The sequence below is a fragment of the Triturus cristatus genome, chromosome 6 (assembly GCF_964204655.1).
Source record: "Triturus cristatus chromosome 6, aTriCri1.1, whole genome shotgun sequence".
NCBI classification, from domain to species: Eukaryota; Metazoa; Chordata; class Amphibia; order Caudata; family Salamandridae; genus Triturus; species Triturus cristatus.
The window spans coordinates 1845843720-1845861265 of record NC_140589.1 but is presented as its reverse complement, the minus strand read 5'-3'; the positions used below and the strand labels follow the sequence as shown (position 1 = coordinate 1845861265).

At 46.6% G+C, this 17546-nt stretch overlaps 1 protein-coding gene and 1 non-coding gene across 3 annotated transcripts in view; one reads left to right on the top strand and one right to left on the bottom strand.

The window, feature by feature from the left end:
- Positions 1-16213, bottom strand: part of LOC146822173 (low density lipoprotein receptor adapter protein 1-like) — a 307556-nt gene extending 291343 nt beyond the window's left edge. Inside the window, exon 1 of one of the 2 annotated variants that reach the window (XM_085613310.1) lies at positions 16008-16213. In XM_085613310.1, coding sequence (XP_085469436.1) covers positions 16008-16095 — 88 coding nt within the window. In that variant the 5' untranslated portion in view covers positions 16096-16213. The remainder of the gene's footprint in view (positions 1-16007) is intronic. The other variant, XM_085613309.1, reaches the window with a different exon arrangement.
- Positions 16214-17166: 953 nt separating this feature from the next.
- On the top strand, positions 17167-17294 carry LOC146822172 (U6atac minor spliceosomal RNA). Its single transcript, XR_014965196.1, has one exon. It is a non-coding gene; the product is annotated as a U6atac minor spliceosomal RNA (small nuclear RNA).
- Positions 17295-17546: the final 252 nt, after the last annotated feature.

Below are 17546 nucleotides of genomic sequence, written 5' to 3'. Positions count from 1 at the left end.
AACTGCTCGGGTAAAGGCCAGACCTCTCCTCTTCCCAATTAAGAGCTCAGAAAAGACACCAGGTCTTAAAGCTAACATGCTTCGAGGAACAAAGTAACGCTACAAAAAAATGTCTTACGTAATTAATTACATTGTGCCTCTTCTATAGCAAAGCCGAGCAGTTACCCAAGCAGCCACCAGCTAGAGCAAAGGCGATTAGAGTTACCCATCTAACCACCAGGTAGAGCAAAGGCGAGCAGAGTTACCCTTGCAGCCTCCAGGCAGACAAAAGGTGAGAAGAGTTACCCATGCAGTCACCAGACAGAGCGAAGGCGAGCAGAGTTACCCTTGCAGCCCGCAGGCAGAGAAAAGGCCAGCAGTTACCCATGCAGCCACCAGGCAGACAAAAGGTGAGCAGAATTACCCATGCAGCCACCAGGTAGAACAAAGTCGAGGTCGAGCAGAGTTACCCATGCAGCCACCAGACAGAGCGAAGGCGAGCAGAGTTACCCATGCAGCCACCAGGTAGAGCGAAGGCGAGCAGAGTTACCCATGCGGCCACCAGGTAGAGCAAAGGCGATCAGAATTACCCATGCGGCCACCAGGTAGAGCAAAGGCGAGCAGAATTACACATGCAGTCCCCAGGTCGAGCAAAGTTACCAATGCAGCCATGAGGCAGAGAAGAGGCGAACCGAGTTGCCCATGCAGTCACCATGCAGAGCAAAGGCGAGCACAGTTACCCATGCAGCCACCAGGCAGAGCAAAGGCGAGCACAGTTACCCATGCAGCCACCAGGCAGAGCAAAGGCGAGCACAGTTACCCATGCAGCCATGGAGGCAGAGCAAAGGCAAGCAGAGTAACCCATGCCGGCAGAGCAAAGGCGAGCAGAGTAACCCATGCCGGCAGAGCAAAGGCGAGCAGAGTAACCCATGCAGCCACCTGGCAGAGCAAAGGCGAGAACAGTTACCTATGGAGCCACCAGGCAGAGCAAAGGCAAGCAGAGTTATCTATGCAGCGTCCAGCAAGAGCAAATGGGAGCAGAGTTACCCATGCAGGCAGAGCAAAGGCGAGCAGAGTAACCCATGCATCCACCTGGCAGAGCAAAGGCATGCCCAGTTACCTATGCAGCCTACAGGCAGAGCAAAGGCAAGCAGAGTTATCTATGCAGCGTCCAGCAAGAGCAAAGGGGAGCAGAGTTACCCGTGCAGCCATCAGGCAGAGCAAAGGCAAGCAGAGATATCTATGGAGCCTCCAGGCAGAGCACAGGCGGGCAGAATTGTTTATGCAGCCTACAGGCAGAGCAAAGACGAGCACAGTTATCTATTCAGCCACCAAGCAGAGCACAGGCGAGCACAATCATGTATTCAGCCTCCAGGCAGAGCACAATTATCTATTCAGCCTCCAGGCAGAGCAAAGGCAAGCAGAGTTACACCTGCAGCCTCCAGGCAGAGCAAAGGCAAGCAGAGTTACACCTGCAGCCTCCAGGCAGAGCAAAGGCAAGCAGAGTTACACCTGCAGCCTCCAGGCAGAGCAAAGGCAAGCAGAGTTACACCTGCAGCCTCTAGGCAGAGCAAAGGCAAGCAGAGTTACACCTGCAGCCTCTAGGCAGAGCAAAGACAAGCAGAGTTACACCTGCAGCCTCCAGGCAGAGCAAAGGCAAGCAGAGTTACACCTGCAGCCTCCAGGCAGAGCAAAGGCAAGCGGCGTTACTCTTGCAGCCATTAGGCAGAGCAAAAGCGAGCAGTTACCTGTGCAGCCACCAGGCAGAGCACATGAGAACAATTACCAGAGCAGCCACCAGACAGCTTCTCATGACTTGCATTTGCCACTGATGCTGCCTTACCTCTGGTCGAACCTGTATTGAGATGTTCTTGCAAAGCCACGCACTGTGAATTTCTTAACAGCAGGGCATGTAAGAGACAAATACTATGTTAAAAGAGGACTTGAGTGCCTGCCTACTTTAGACATTCCCGCCATGAGCCACCAATGATGCAGAGAACAGCTTAGATGAAGTTCTTCCTGCACCAAATTTCAGAACAGGTCTGATATCAAGGTTACAGAAAGAGATCTATATACTGGTCTTGGATTTATTCCATTGAAGTAATTAAACTGACAATCCTGACCTCAATAGTTGTTAAGTAAAAAGCCCAGGACCAGAAACACTGAGAGGACATGGAGTGAGGTGGTGACTTTATCTACAGGTAAAGAGGTAGGAGGGGGGGACTCGAGTAGTGCAAGTTTGCCCAGGACAAAAGGCTAAAATGTGTCGGGAGCAAAGAAGCGCTGCGAAGCACTCTGTTTCAGCCTCCGTCACTTGCTCCCCAGACCTAAGCAATGCAGTTCACTACTCATACTTTCTTTCCTGCAGTGATGGGGGCAGCAAGACAGAGTCCCAAAGACCTCTGGGCAGCAAGGCAGATTGGTGGACATTACCAGCTTCTCCGTACAAACAAGCATTTGCAATGCAATGGGTCTCGCATTTATGCGAGTTTAAGCTATTGGCATTTTAAATGACAATGCGTTTTATTTATGTTTTAAAAACGAAAAAAAGGCATAGTTATTAGCAATGTCAATAGCTCAAACTTGCGTAAATGCGAGACCTAATGCATTGCAAATGCTTGCTTAATATGCAAGTCGCTGAATTGATATAATTATTTTGAATTATGGAAAACAACTGCTCGGTGTGATAGCACTCAAGTGAATTTTAGGTAATGGTACGGTGCTGTGCGCGCGCAATGATAAATGTTAAAAAAAATTACGTAATCTCACAGACAGAGTCCATCTGGTGCAGTCAGGGAGGGCATCACTAGAAAAACAAGCATTTGCAATGCAATAGGTCTCGCATTTGAGAGAATTTGAGCTACTGGTATTGTAAACGACAAACCTTTTATCTATGTGTTGGTTTTGAAAACAGATAAATAAAAGGCATTGTCATTTACAATGCCAATAGCTTAAAATTTCGCAAATGCGAGGCCTATTGCATTGCAAATGCTTGTTATAGCGTTTGTAAACAGGCGCAGGGCCCAGGCGCAGAAGGAAGGCCGCTTCTCAGCACCGAGTGTCTGCTCTGCTGCACTTTTTTCCATGTAAGTGGAGAGAGGGGCTTTGACGCAGGGATGTACCTTCCATTGGTGCAGCAGGTGCAGGGGCACCGGGGCCCCTGATTATTGATGTATTTCACAGTTCAAACAAACTGCTATAGGGCACATTTCCTTCCTTGCACTAGGGCCTATAATAACACACTATCTACGTCACTGCTTTGACGTGTTTTTTCTGTTTATTCCCCAGGTCCATTCGTGATGAACACCCAAGAGGAAATCCGGCAAACCATTGCTGATTTTCAGAACGGGACAAACGGGTTCGAAAGAGCCAAGGCTTGGAGGTCAAAGATTGGAAACAAATGAGGAGTTTGTGGCCTCTTGCGTCATCGAAGGAAGCGTGCGGATTGGGTCTACAGAGTGGGCATTATTTTACTTGCATACTGCACTATATATTAAAAACGTGTAGAATCATAATCAAGTGTGCACACTGCACACCTAATAACCAAAGTCTAGATGCCGTTGCCGAAATGTGTTGTTACTCAGAGAATACACGTTTGTGGTGTCATGAATACGCACAACGTTTTACAATTTACATGCGTAGCTTCCAGCTGATCCCATGTCACAAGGATGACTTAGTCAGAATGCTCCAGCCCACTGCACGAGGCGTGCTGGGACTCGTAGTTTTAATGTTCTCATTGTACGGCTTGGCCTGCAAGAACCAGCATGCCTAGTGATTTGGTGGAAAATACAGGACTGGCTGGGAGTCATCTTCGGGACACGAGGCCTGGTGACAACTGTGCCGAAATCGTGCTTATGGCTGCACGCTTTTAGGAATGTCGTGTATCGTTTTAGCAATCTGCGGGAGAAGTCGTTTAAAGCGACCGCGCTATTGGTGGCTGGGAGTGCAGCCTGCCAGAATGGGATGAGAGCCAACATGGGACTGTGTTCTACCAAAGTCGGAGTCAGATTAAATTCACGTGCTTCTCCTAGCTCCCCTGGAGGCGGCCGAGTACGGACGGGCTCCAAATTGGGTCTCAGCCCTCACGAGTCCAGGACATCGGGGGCTGCCACCAAGCATCCTTCAAACCAGCTGCAACCTTGGAACTTCATTCAAAGCAGTTTTTATCCTTAAAGATTTTTGGCAATAGTTTTGTGATTACGGCGGCTCGCTGGTTTCACCTGAAAGATACCTCCGAGCTCCAGTCTGCACCTGGCTCCCCCAGACGGAATATGGAAACAAACAAAGGGAGACGCAAACAAGTGTTGCAAAACTATTCGAAAACTAAGTTCGACTGCTGCATGCAAGTGATCGGACTGAACAGTGCTTGCTCCCCAGATTCCATTTCCAGCATGTTTCCTAGTGTTGAGTTATTATTTTATTGCTGCTATTTTTATTTTGATATGCATCAGTGTGTCGGGCTTATCTAGTGAGGATATCACCGAACACAATGAGTAGCCTCTGGGTTGTTGGGCATCTCTGCATGCTGTCGTTTCTGCATTTGCTGCTGGGCTTTGACTGCGAGCACAGCTCTCTTAAGGTAGGTGGATTTTGTCTGCCAATCTTATAATAATATCGTGTCTTATAAAGCGCTCAATGCTTGGGCTATCCAAGCCCTGCAATAATAGGTGCTGCTGGGACCCACCTCAATTGTACTAATGGTATGGTCTGCGCGGGCTGGGAGTCCGAGCCTGGTGGGGTGCCGTGTATGGAGAAGTGCAACTTGCAGGTTAGGCACACATTTCAGCAGTGAGTACATTAACCCACTGGGCTCTTTTGCTGAGGATTGGAGTCTGCATTAGCCCCCACGCGTCCAACGCTTTTGCTATATATCTTTTGCCGGATAAGACGTTAGCATGTAGATCTTAAGAGACTGTTCAGGTTGATGCGAATATGCAGTTTTTCATGTTGGTCTGTGTACATGTCACAAAGTACGGATGGAACATTGTTTGCATGAGCGTGGAGGTACTTTTACATATAGAAGAAAGGAAAACTGAAACATTGTAACAAACAGTTTCAAATAAAATAAAAGAACGAAGCCGCGGGCGGTATAAAAAACAAAGAATAATATGCGCAATGGAATCGTTTATTATAATTAAGTTAAACCGCGTGCATCCAAGTGACAAGCAGCCCCTTCATACACCAAACATTTCCCAAAAGCAGAGTTCTTCCGAAAACCAGGGTAAACAAAACAAGTCTGCGAGTGGTGCGCGCACACGCGCCACAGCGAGCGATCTGTTTTCAATTATCGCGCCCGTGTCTGGGCACGATAATTGAAACCACATGGCCAGCGGTGCGGGTAACCGACATCAATAGGCCATGGGCGGAGCAATGCGCCCGCCTTTGGTCAATTGCGTGCAGTCTTTGTAAAAAAGACGCACGCAAAGGCCAATATCGTGGGCCAAAAGGAAAAGCATACGCTTGTGCGTGTGCAATTCCTAGGTCAGTTTCCAAACCCCCTCCAAGAGGTATCGCGCTGCGCGAGTAGTGCTACGCACTGCAACGTTAGGCGCAAGACCTAATGAAAATATTCCCAGAGTGTGCGTTGTGTACGTCGACCACTCGCAAAAAAGGCGCACACAGATGCAAACATGTAATCATACAAATGCACACTGACACACATTCACAAACAAAAATACACACATACGCATAAACACACATATAAACAGTCATTCGCGTACATACGATTTGTATATGCACAGATATACAATGATGTACAGACACAAAGCAAATGTCACTTTAATATCCACACAAAAATACACACAAGCAAACATGCACACATGCACGCACAGTCACATATACATACACAGATTACACATGCATGTTTGAGTGTTTCTGTGTTTGTATAAAGGACAAGATACACACTTAATCATTGTGAAATAAGTATCTGCGGCATGCAAGGGGTGAGGCCGGGGATATCCAATAGATGAATGTGATAGGTTAAAGGCTGTGGAACAAGTGAAGAGAACCAATTCATATGTCGTGGCACCTTACACTGAACCCTCTGGGTGGCCTTACCATGAAAGTAGCTGCAACCTCCAGTGCAGGACAGGAGAATCTACACCATCCATTGCTTGGACTCTCTCCACAACCTCTGCTTTTTCCACGCGCTTGTGCGCCCTTACTACCCCGGTACCTTCACAGCTCGTTCAGGCGTTCGCTTTTGGCAGGACCTGCCGACCCCGGTGCCCCGTTGGCTAGGACAGCTGTCTGCAAGCCGCTGTCCCGCAGCCTCTGGCAGGGAAGCAGCAGCTGGAGGTGTCGCTGTGGTTCATCATCAGAGCTCCCAGAACTGCGGGGAGACAGGCAACAGGAGCCGCGCAGGCGCATGTCTAGCGCGGAGGAGCCCAGCGCTGCCTGCACGGCCCGCTGAGGAGTCTGAGAGGTGAAGGAGGGACTTAGCTACTGGACGGGTGCTTAACAGGCCCGTGTAGTGCCATGTCCGGCCGCCCGTACTGTCCTGACACCCGTGGGCACCATGGAGCGGACACTTCCCCCCCCGGCAGCGAAAAGCAGTGACAGCAGGTCCTCGCCCTAGCCTGTCAGCTTCCTCCTCGGGCTCCCGAGACTTTGTCCGTGGGCGGCGTGAAGCCCCAGTCTGTGTCAGACTGCAGCGCAGGCTTGTCAGACTCTGAGGGGCAGAGGACCCTCCGGGAAGAGGGCTGAGGCAGGGTCTGCAGGGAACTTCGGAATCTGGTCACGGCACTGGAGAGCCGCCTGACCGCAAGGGAGGGCCCCCGGGACGCAGATCCGTCCTGACAAGAGAAGCAAGAGGAGGTGAGGGCTCCCGCGAGCGCATTCACTTCACAGGATGGTCTGCAAGTTACTGTGCTTATAACGGTATATCATTAAGGGCTGCAAGAGGTAAATTATGTGATTGGTGCATACATCACAGGTTGTCAAAGTTCTCACGAGAGTCCAACGCGCACGGAATAAACACGCGGCTGCCATTAAAAAAAAAAAAAAAAAAAGCTAACGTCGCTTGTTTATATTTAAGTGCTTACCAACTAATGAAAGGAGACAGTATAATGCCGCAAGTAAACGATCCAGTCCTGACGGGCGGTCCCTCCCAAAAGGAGACCTGGCGATAACAAGGAGGGACTAAGAAGCCTCGTTTTCAATCAGAAGCCAGCATTTACCATGGAAGATGATGCCAGCCAATGGAAAAGATGGGGGGGGGGGGTTCCACTCCACTTCTAAAACATACCAGACTACAATATGCCTCGCAGAGCGCGCAGCGATGCTAGGCTACACCTAAAAAAGGGGCACCATTGCAGTGATATGGCTGTACTAGCATAAAAACGTCACATGGAAAACTCCTGCAATCCAAAAATACAGTCTTAAATAAAAAACAACCTCCAGATCAAACATTCAGTTATAAAAGCAACCCAGGAGAAATAAGAAATCCACCAGTCGTCAAAGAAACCGGACAGCACAGAACCCTCCAGAGAAGAGCAAGCAGCTGAGTAAAAGCCAACATCAAATACGAAGCTCAAAATCTGAAGCTAGAGGACCCTGGATTCCACTGAACAGACCAAATATCTGCAAACTACCCCCAGGCGATCAAGGAATTCCCTGAATACAAACTCTTCAGGAGGATAAAGAAGAGATTGGCTAACAGAACAACACAGACCCCAAACCTGACCTCTCCGAAACCTCTCGGAGGAACAAGCTCACTGCAAATGCTACCCAAGGACCAAGGAAGTGGGCAAAAAGAAGCCGCCATGCGGAAATATTGACTCTGCAAAGCAGAGGGGATCGAGACTTCTAAAGAACTTAAATACTCGGATCAGATCATTACTCCAGTTTCCATCAGGGATCATTGAAGCGTCACTTACCATTTTCACAAATGTTGCATGCTAAACGAATTACATCCAATGAAATCATGGCGAAACAGCGCATCAAAGAGATGGGCATCAGATTTCATGAAAGGGGTTATCCTGATGCTATCATAGAAGAGGCTGAAACTCGAGTGGCTTTGATTAGTAGAGAAGAAGCACTTAAGAAAATTACCAAACCAAAAGACACCAGGATGGTACTAGTATCTAAATTCTCCACCCTCAGTGCTACATACAAGAAAATTATACTGAAACATTGGCCGATCCTAAAACTGGAGCCTGATTTCAATGAAATGTTCAAAGACCCTCCTATTTTCGCATATACCCGAAATAGCAACATCAAGGAGATACTAGCAAAAGAACCCTTTGAAATAGGTGATGCGAGAGGCACACGCCCCTGTATGAACTGCAACAATTGTAATAGCGTCATCAAAGGCAACACCATCACCCACCCTATGAAAGGGAATGACATTAAACTAAGGGTTAACGCAACTTGTGATTCGACAAATCTGATATATTTATTAAAATGCCCATGTGGAAAAATCTACATAGGAAAGACTGAAAGGAAAATAAAAGTGTGGATAAATGAACACAAGTCCAACATAAGAACCAGAAACGAGAAGTCCAACATTGCTGTGCATTTTATCGAACAAAAACATAATATTGCGCAATTAAAATACATGGTACTTGAAATTATCCAAAAACGACAGGGAAGAGACAATAACAAGCAATTACTGCAGCGAGAAATGTCATGGATTTATCGACTACAGTCAATGAAGCCCTTTGGGCTGAATGATAGAATTGAATTTAGCTGCTTTTTATAATCTATTCTGATCACGTTTCTAGTGGCTTACTGATGCTGTACCCTCTTTTATATGTGGCCTATGCAAATGAATATGTTACTCACCACCGGTAGTACATTATACACAACACCATTAACCTTACATTTTTCCACCTTAATATGGCCGTCGTTTTAGTCTGTCATCTATGTTTATTTAGCCCACCTGATCGTCTTAACCAGTCATGATTCTTATTTAACCCCACACGTCAGCTGACCCCGCACCGCGGCCATCAAAACGCAGATAGTGTTTGCGGACACCCGGCATTTTCTTTAAGCCTTCACTCCTGATTTGCAGTAAGTCAGTATACCACCGCCTCGTTATTTTGTAAGGTGATTCCACGCTTGTGATCCCTAGACATTAATGATACTTTGATTTTGGTTTACAGCAATGGAAACTTGATCAGATCAGTTACACTGACCTGTAAGTAGTCCGTTCTGTTTGTTTATCGACCGTTTCGTTTACACTGAGCACTTTAACCACCACTCACATACCGGTTCCGATCCGTTTTGCATGCAGTTTAACACCATCACGGCTCACTATGCCATGAAACCTGTGTATTTGATGACATGTTCAGTACAATGTTTATAGCTATATCCTTTTTGTTTTTTTAGAGCTCCTAGAGAAAGGGCTAGCAAGCCCGAAATGCATCGGAGCAGTAAGGAGATTGTAAATACATATATGATGATGAATACGGCTAATCGTAATTGAAGCTTTACTCAGATATGATAATAATATCAAGAGACTGTTAAAAATAAACCTAAGTAACATTCAAAGAACACTTATAAGGAGTCTTCTTTTGCTGGATGAACCAATGGTGTGCCCCATGCAGGGATGCATTCATACTTTATGTATGCACAACCAATTCATGATTTGATGATGTGTTTAGACGGACACGCCTCCTGAGGGAGCACCCGAACTATTGAACTTTGTTTTGAAAACTTGAACCCTGCAGCTGTGCACCTTCTGACTATCTTTTCTGTTTCGTGAATTCAACATTGTTGTCGGTGGCAGACCGAATCCTGAAATGAATCAGAGGGGAAAGATCCAATCACATGCCTCCGCCTTGTAATTTATTGAAGGGGCTACGTAGCAGACCACTGAGATAGTGTAAACATTAACTTGCCCCAGGCAGCGATTTCACGACGTATGAGAACCTACAGTCCCAAGCTCTGAACATGACTAGTACAAAACACCACCTCAGAAGAGCTTTGGTACACTCACACTAATGGTATACTTGATCAGTTGCAGAATTTTATCCAAGCTGGGCCCCAAGTGTCAAATAAAAACATTTTTATGAATTGCTTAACCCCTTCAGCGCGGCGCGGATTTCCGCGCCACGCTGAAGGTTCCGTGCGCGGGCGGGGCCATGACGGAACGGTTCCGTCATAAGCACAGCCCAACCGACGTGCATGACGGAACCGTTCCGTCATGCGCGTCGAACGGGTTAACAGAGAAAACCAGTAACATAACAGAGAAAAAAATAGAGAAACATGGGTCTGTTTAAAGAAAACAGCACCCTTAACCCCAATCACAATAATGAAATGTGGCATAGCTAGAAATAATTCCTGTACTTAGAAAACCCATGTTTAGCCTTCATGTCCAATTTCAGTTCTTTTTATATTAACAGATTGAAAAGAACGTGATTGCACGAGCGCCAAAATAGACTAAACAAATGATATCATCACTTCAATTAATAGTTTACACATCAATATCTAACACAGGTCAAATTATGTATAAACCCTGCATTTTATTTCCTGGAGTTCTCAGGGAAGAACTAACTTGTTGTTTTCGTAGCAATCTACAGTCTTTTACAGATCGCACTAGCACAGTTTACTATAAAAAAAAAAAATGGTATTTTCACTCGGAAATGAAGGCTCAAAGTTATTTGAGAAGAGCGGCCTAGAAACCGTGTCTCAGCTGCCCGACAGGGCTGTAGGCGTCTGGGGGAACCCTCAACAAAACCGTCTATCACAGTGCGAGTATCACGAGGCGCTGTGATTATCAGAAGCATGAAGGACGACAGGCTGAGTCAGGATAGAGGCCAATGCCACCCTCTGATGACAGAATCTATGCATGTAAGAGGGAACGTGTTGTAAAGGAAGATACAGAGTCCATATGTACATGTAGGTTACTTCTTTATTAGTAGCTTGGTTCCAGTATAGGAGATCAGGATAGTAGGAGAAGATAGATGGTACAAATACAACCCCACCAGGAGCAGGCTCCTAGCAGCTCAGCCTGAGTTGACTAACTGACACTAACACAGAGAGGCACTCAGGCATTCTACGATGTCATGGAACATTCTAGCAGAGCAGTACAGTGGAGAATAGTAGACAAGTATTTACTACACATCCTCCTTCCCTAGGGAACAACAGCAGAAGTAAAGATAAAAACAAGTAAGATACCTCCAATATATGATTAACAAGAAAGTGCAACAATGAGATACACATATCCAAAGGTGTATTACATGAGGTATCAGGAATTTTACTGGCATGAACAGAAATGTGTTAAGATGCAAAAATAAGTGAAACATTAATATTGCAAATAACACTACTACACGCACCATCCCCCTCCCTTAGGGAAAAACAAGGCATGGCTTAGATAAAAAAAAAAACAATGCAACAGAGAAGGGTGATCACCCACACAACCTCCCCATAAGCGGGTACACCACAGGGTAGACACCCTGTTGAACAAAGGTGGGTGCAGACACTGACCCTTGGGAGAAAACAACATCCCCAATAGAAAGGTACAATAGAGGAATACTCTAGATAACTGGAAGAGTGCAACCTCAACAACAAAGATACTCCAGAGAGAAAACGCTCTGGAAAAAACGCAAGTTCCCCTGGTAGAAGGCATGCTGGCACTTAAAATCCGTTAAGAGTAACGGAAGAGGTCTAAACACTAGAGAGAGTGACAGCAGGCTCCTCAGTAATGTGAAGACAAACGCCCAGGCTGTCCAGATGGTACAGGACACTGGTGGGGCTGGTCCGGGCGTTACCTTGGAGTTTCAATTGACGTCTTTAATGTCTTTAGTTCCTCAGTTGTCCTTACTCCTTACTCCTTGCGTAGGTTCAAGATCGTCGCCAAAATTGTTGTAAAGGAAGATACAGAGTCCATATGTACATGTAGGATACTTCTTTATTAGTAGCTTGGTTCCAGTATAGGAGATCAGGATAGTAGGAGAAGATAGATGGTACAAAGACAGCCCCACCAGGAGCAGGCTCCTAGCAGCTCAGCCTGAGTTGACTAACTGACACTAACACAGAGAGGCACTCAGGCATTCTACGATGTCATGGAACATTCTAGCAGAGCAGTACAGTGGAGAATAGTAGACAAGTAATTTACTACAGAACGCTACCAAGTGCCTGGCAAACCCTGCTGTGAAGACATGGGCCTGGGCTCTGCTCTGGTGAGGGAGGGGGAGATGAACAGAGATGGGCTCTACAGAGGGACACTGATATCAAAGGCAGGAACGGAGCAGGTGGGAATGATGAAAATGAAATCAGCAAGCGACGAGGGATGAGAGCGGCACAGATCATCTAATCTCCTGTACCTATTAATGGTCTTCACATTACACCCACTCAGCAAGGGGAGGGGGGGGCATTTAAGTCACAAGCCGAGCACAGCGACCGTAGAAGTCACTACAGAGCTGGTGTGTTTGTAGTCAGATATAGCCCTTCCACACTTGCAGAAGATGCCCACCTGCGCTGGACAAACAAGTACAGTACCCAGACAAGTCTTGTATTACCCTGGCAGTACTTTCAAATCCTTGGTGAAATTCTGCATCCTTCATTAAGTGAAAAGGCTTGTAGAAACGACACCCCGGTCCTCTAGAAGGATGCGATCATGTGACCACAGTTCTCAGCGAAATCATGCATTTGCCAAATACTCCCATCATCTTCAGCACAATTTGCAGTTTTTAACAAAAATTGTATTTTTTACCTGAAACGGATCAAAACTTGCTAAATAAAACCACTGCCACACCGTTTGCCATTCAATGGCAGCCGCTTTACCACAAGGTGATATCACTTTTCTTTTGCTACATTTAGGAGTTAAACTGATACTAATTAAGTGAAACATTGAGCTAGACAGCGCTAACTTTGCAAAAATTACAACATGGTTTAGGCAAGCATTTGCAACGCAACAGGTCTCGCATTCACGCGAGTTTGAGCTATTGGCATTGTAAATGACAATGGCTTTTATTTATGTTTTGGGTTTCAAAACAGACAAAAGGCATTGTCATAGACAATACTAATAGCTTAACCTCTTGCAAATGCGAGACCTATAGCATTGCAATAAAGGGACTTCTCGACAGCTTGTTAGATTGTAAATATCAGAGGAAGAGACCAGCCTGCGACATCTTCAAAGTAGTGATAAATAGTGCAGTGAAGAACAAGATGTGTAAGTGTTGTAAATTACACAGACACAAAGTGTGAAGTGAGAGTTACATATGCCATTTCCTGCCCTCTCCGTGATTTGAGTGTGCATTGTGGCATTGCGTAATGTCATTGCTATCTTTGGCCTAATAAAAACCACTCCAGATGTAGTAGGGCCCTAGCTTCACCTCCTGGTGCAGAGTGGGCTGTGCTTTATGACAGACATGGAGGGAGGGAGGGAGGGAGGGAGGGATGGTCTCGGCTGCAGCTCCAGCCTCGTACAGTGCCCCTGCTATTACTAGTTAGCGAGAGGCGCGGAGGTATTGGTGGTGGTACTGGTATTGGTGGGGGTAATGGTAGTAGGATTGGTATTGGTGGTGGTGGTATTGGTAGTATTGATGGTGGTGGTATTGTTGGTGTATTAGTGGTGGTATTTGTGGCATTGGTGGTGGTATTTGTGGCATTGGTGGTGGTGGTAATGGTAGTAGGATTGGTATTGGTGGTGGTATTGGTAGTGGGATTGGTATTGGTGGTGGTGGTGGTGGTATTGGTAGTATTGATGGTGGTGGTATTGTTGACGTATTGGTGGTGGTATTGTTAATAAAACAGACTTTTGAAAACAACCCTGTCAGGTGGCTTTAGTGCAGATGACATGTAACACAGTTGTGCTGTGGTCAGCTTCAGCCCATTAGCACACGATTATGTGCTACCTGGAATTCACATGACTTAATTCGCTAATCATTTCTAAATCCATTTTACTTGGGGGGGCTGTAACAGACATGAGATAATGCCGGTTTAAAGTGATTGAAAGGAAGCGCCCGTGTTACGGGGTCGGCCGTGCTGCTTTAAAAAAACACACGCAGTTTCAGCAGAAGCAGCGCATGTCCGGCCTGTAGTAAGAGAAACTCAATGAAGTAAATAGTGCTTACAGACTAAATATCAGGTCCCGTGTAACAACCAAGTAAAGGGGCCAGTAACCATGGGTGGTTACAAATTAAGACAAAGCCTTACTAAGGAGGGACTAACAAGCCTATTAACGAATCCGAAGGCAGCATTTATGAAAAAAAATGACACAAGCCAATGAAAAATATGGGCGGAGAATGGGCGCTGGCTTCTCTCCCATACTATACTACAGAAGTCTCGCAGAGCAAGCAGCGCATGCATGCTGCCGCTAGGCTCGACCTAAAAAATGGCCACAAAAGGGGATTAGCACACCATATAATCAGCCTTTTCTTGCTGCATAATTTAATAACCCCCCCCCCCTCAGACATTTGTTCCTCCCCTGCTGCATAATTACAGTGGCATCGACTATTAACTTATAGAAAAACGTTTTAAAAATTGTACTCTCTAGGAATGTGGCTTTCAACAGTCTTTCTAAAAGCTACTTTAACTTTCAAATAGGTGGAGATACTTTTCTTGTTGCAAAAAACAATCCCAGCTCATGTTGAGACCCCTTTAAGAGAAACCGTAAAGCAGTGTCACATTTTAGCACATACCAGTAATAAGCATTTGACAACACCATTGAGAACGCGGTTGTGCACATCACTGCCCTCTAGATGCGGTAAACACTTGTATACCCAGACAGGGCACTAATGGGTGCCTACTACAGCATTGCCTTAAATACCATTAAGTACTGGGATAGTTGATGAATGCAAACCATTTTACACCATATATAAACAACACATATAAACATATGTTATATAAAAAGCTGCTAACTACGTATACAAGGCAGCTGATGAACAAATTGCACCAATCATCATTAGCAAATTCAGCGTGTCATTTATCGGACCCATTCATAACTTTTTTCAGAAGGTGTTGCCTCCTGCCATCGCCCAAAGAGCACCGGGAACCACAGAACACGAACAATGGTCTGCAGAATGGATGCATCTGGGGGGCACCATGACTCTGCAGCATCCACCCTGGTCCTAAATAAATTATATATATCAGCAGACCCCCACCCCCCCCACCAATCGGCCTGTAGACCCCTGCAGGAGACTAGCATATACAGCTCTCAGGGGACATGTCTGTATTCAGCACCTGTAGCTCTGTCTCTGTCTCTGTCCGAGGTCCCCTGCAGCTCTCTATGGCAAGCTCTATAAGGACCCTGCAGTTCTGTCTTTCTGGCTCTCTCGGTCTGTGGTCCCCTGCAACTCGCTATGCCAAGGTGCTGAAGCCCGTGGTCCCTGCAGCTCTCTGACAGGTGTGCCCCTGGAACCTTCAATCTCTCTCTCCGATAAGGCGTGTGGTCCCTGCAGCTCTCTGGCTGGAGGTCTGCCCCGGGACCCCTCAAGCTCTCTCTGCTGAGGCCCGTAGTCCCTGCAGCTCTCTGACAGGAGTTGTGCCCCAAGTGCCTTCAGGCTCCCTCTCTGATGAGGCCCGTGGTCGCTGCAGCTCTCTGACAGAAGGTCTGTCCCTAAACCCTTCAAGCACAGTCCCTGCTGAAGCTGGTGGTCCCTGCAGCTCTCTGACAGGAGGTCTGCCCCTAGACCTTTCACGCTCTCTCTGTGCTGAGATTGGTGGTCCCTGCAGCTCTCTGACAGGAGGTCTGTCCCTGGACCCTTCAAGCACAGTCCCTGTAGCTCTCTGACAGGAGGTGTGCCCCATGGCCCTTCAGGCTCTCTCCCTGCAGCTCTTTGACAGGAGGTCTGTTCCTGGACCCTTCATGCACAGTCCCTACTGAGGCCCGTGGTCCCTGCAGCTCTCGGACCAGAGGTGTGCCCCTGCACCTTTCAAGCTCTCTCTCTGATGAGGCCCATGGTCCCTGCAGTTGTGTGTCCGGAGACCTCATCTGTGTGTGGCCCCTGGAATCTCTGCGCAGGGCATCCACGCCTAGGGGTAGATACATGCCACCTTGTAGCCCTGCCCAGTGGTGTATAGACATGCCACCAAGTAGCCCTGCCCCTGCCTCCCTCTCCCCATGCGGAGGGCGGACTCACTCTGATGCCGAGAAGAGACACCCAGGCTGTGGCGGGCGATGCTGGGGCTCCGCAGGATGGCTCTGCCGGCAGACTTCAGGGCGTCCATCCCGCTCTACACCCAGCTGGCTGGGCTACTACCGGCCCGAGGGGAAAGACATGGGAGGGGAACGTGGAGGCGGAGCCGGGGTGGGCGAGGCCTAGGGCGGGGGGCGGGAAAGCTGGCAGCGGGCGGGCCCCGGGAGTGGCCCTGGCGGAAGCACCTCTGGTTAGAAGCTGCAAGCGTAGAAGGAAACGAGTTACGTCACAGTAAATATAGCCGCCATCTTGGAAGTACTGCCTACTCCACGGAGCGGTAGCGAATGTCTGAACGTTCATCTCGATTATCTTGTCACTCCGCCCTTAAATGTAAAAGTGGCATCAGCATTTTATTGCACGTTTGAGAAGACGCTAAGCCAATGCAAAACACGGAACCATGGTTTTTAGATATGACCTTTTACTCAAGAATAGTTTCAAGTTGTGCACGTCAAAATACTTTGAACTCAAAATATAGTGCACATTATAATAATTTAAATACAAAGTTCAATATGCATAATAATGAACTATATATATTTAAGCTTCCCTCGTCGTTTTTAAACCTTCTCTGTTGTAGCAACTTTAGACCCGAAGTGGCACTTTTGCAATCTGACTTCTACCCAGCTCCAGCTTGTGTTAAACTTAGTCCTTCTTCTTCCTCTTTTGTAGTCGCCATGACACCTTTGTGCTGCTCGTAGCATCTTGAGCAGTCAAATGTTAGAGCATCAAAATAACTTGTCTTCAAATTATCAGACGTCTCCAGCGTAAACAGAGACGAGTCGGGCATAGCTTAAATACGTAAAATAAAAACAAGTAATTCCTTTAAATCGAGCCAATTCTGCATTTTTTCGTATTCTAATTAGAGCCTTACTTGGACGGCGATTGGCTGAGGATGGTGCATATATTATAGTGCAAGCTGGGAGGAAAAACGCCCGGTAAACATATGAAGACAAAACTCACTCATTAGGGCTAAAGCCACGTTTTGAGAGGGAAATGAGGAAGAATGAATTTGTTTTACGTGTACAATTCAAAACTCACTGTGCCCTAATAATGAAGAAATTATATTCGGAGCCTTTAAATAAGGCTGTGACGTGAGAGGATAATTGTGTTGTATGAAAGGAGAGAAGGTTAGCACTCCCCTTGACAAGGATGGAAGAGGTCCCAGTGGCCTTTACAACACATATACGGTTAAGGCACTGCCACTTACTTCGTGGCGTCTAACCATGTTTTTTGATGACTATTTATGGGGATTTCGTGCATAATTGTGGTATATGTAATTGACACGTCTAAATAAAGTGTTGTTGCTTTTACTTCGGTTTAGCTACAAATTATCCTGCGATGCATTAATGCCTCTTAGTACACTTTAATTTTTTTTTTTACAATTTCCAGGCATTCATGACTTCTTTTTCTCAGTACTGTAACATGATGCCCATAACTGTACTCGTGGCTAATATATAACGCTCACTTCTTTGTAAATGAGTATGG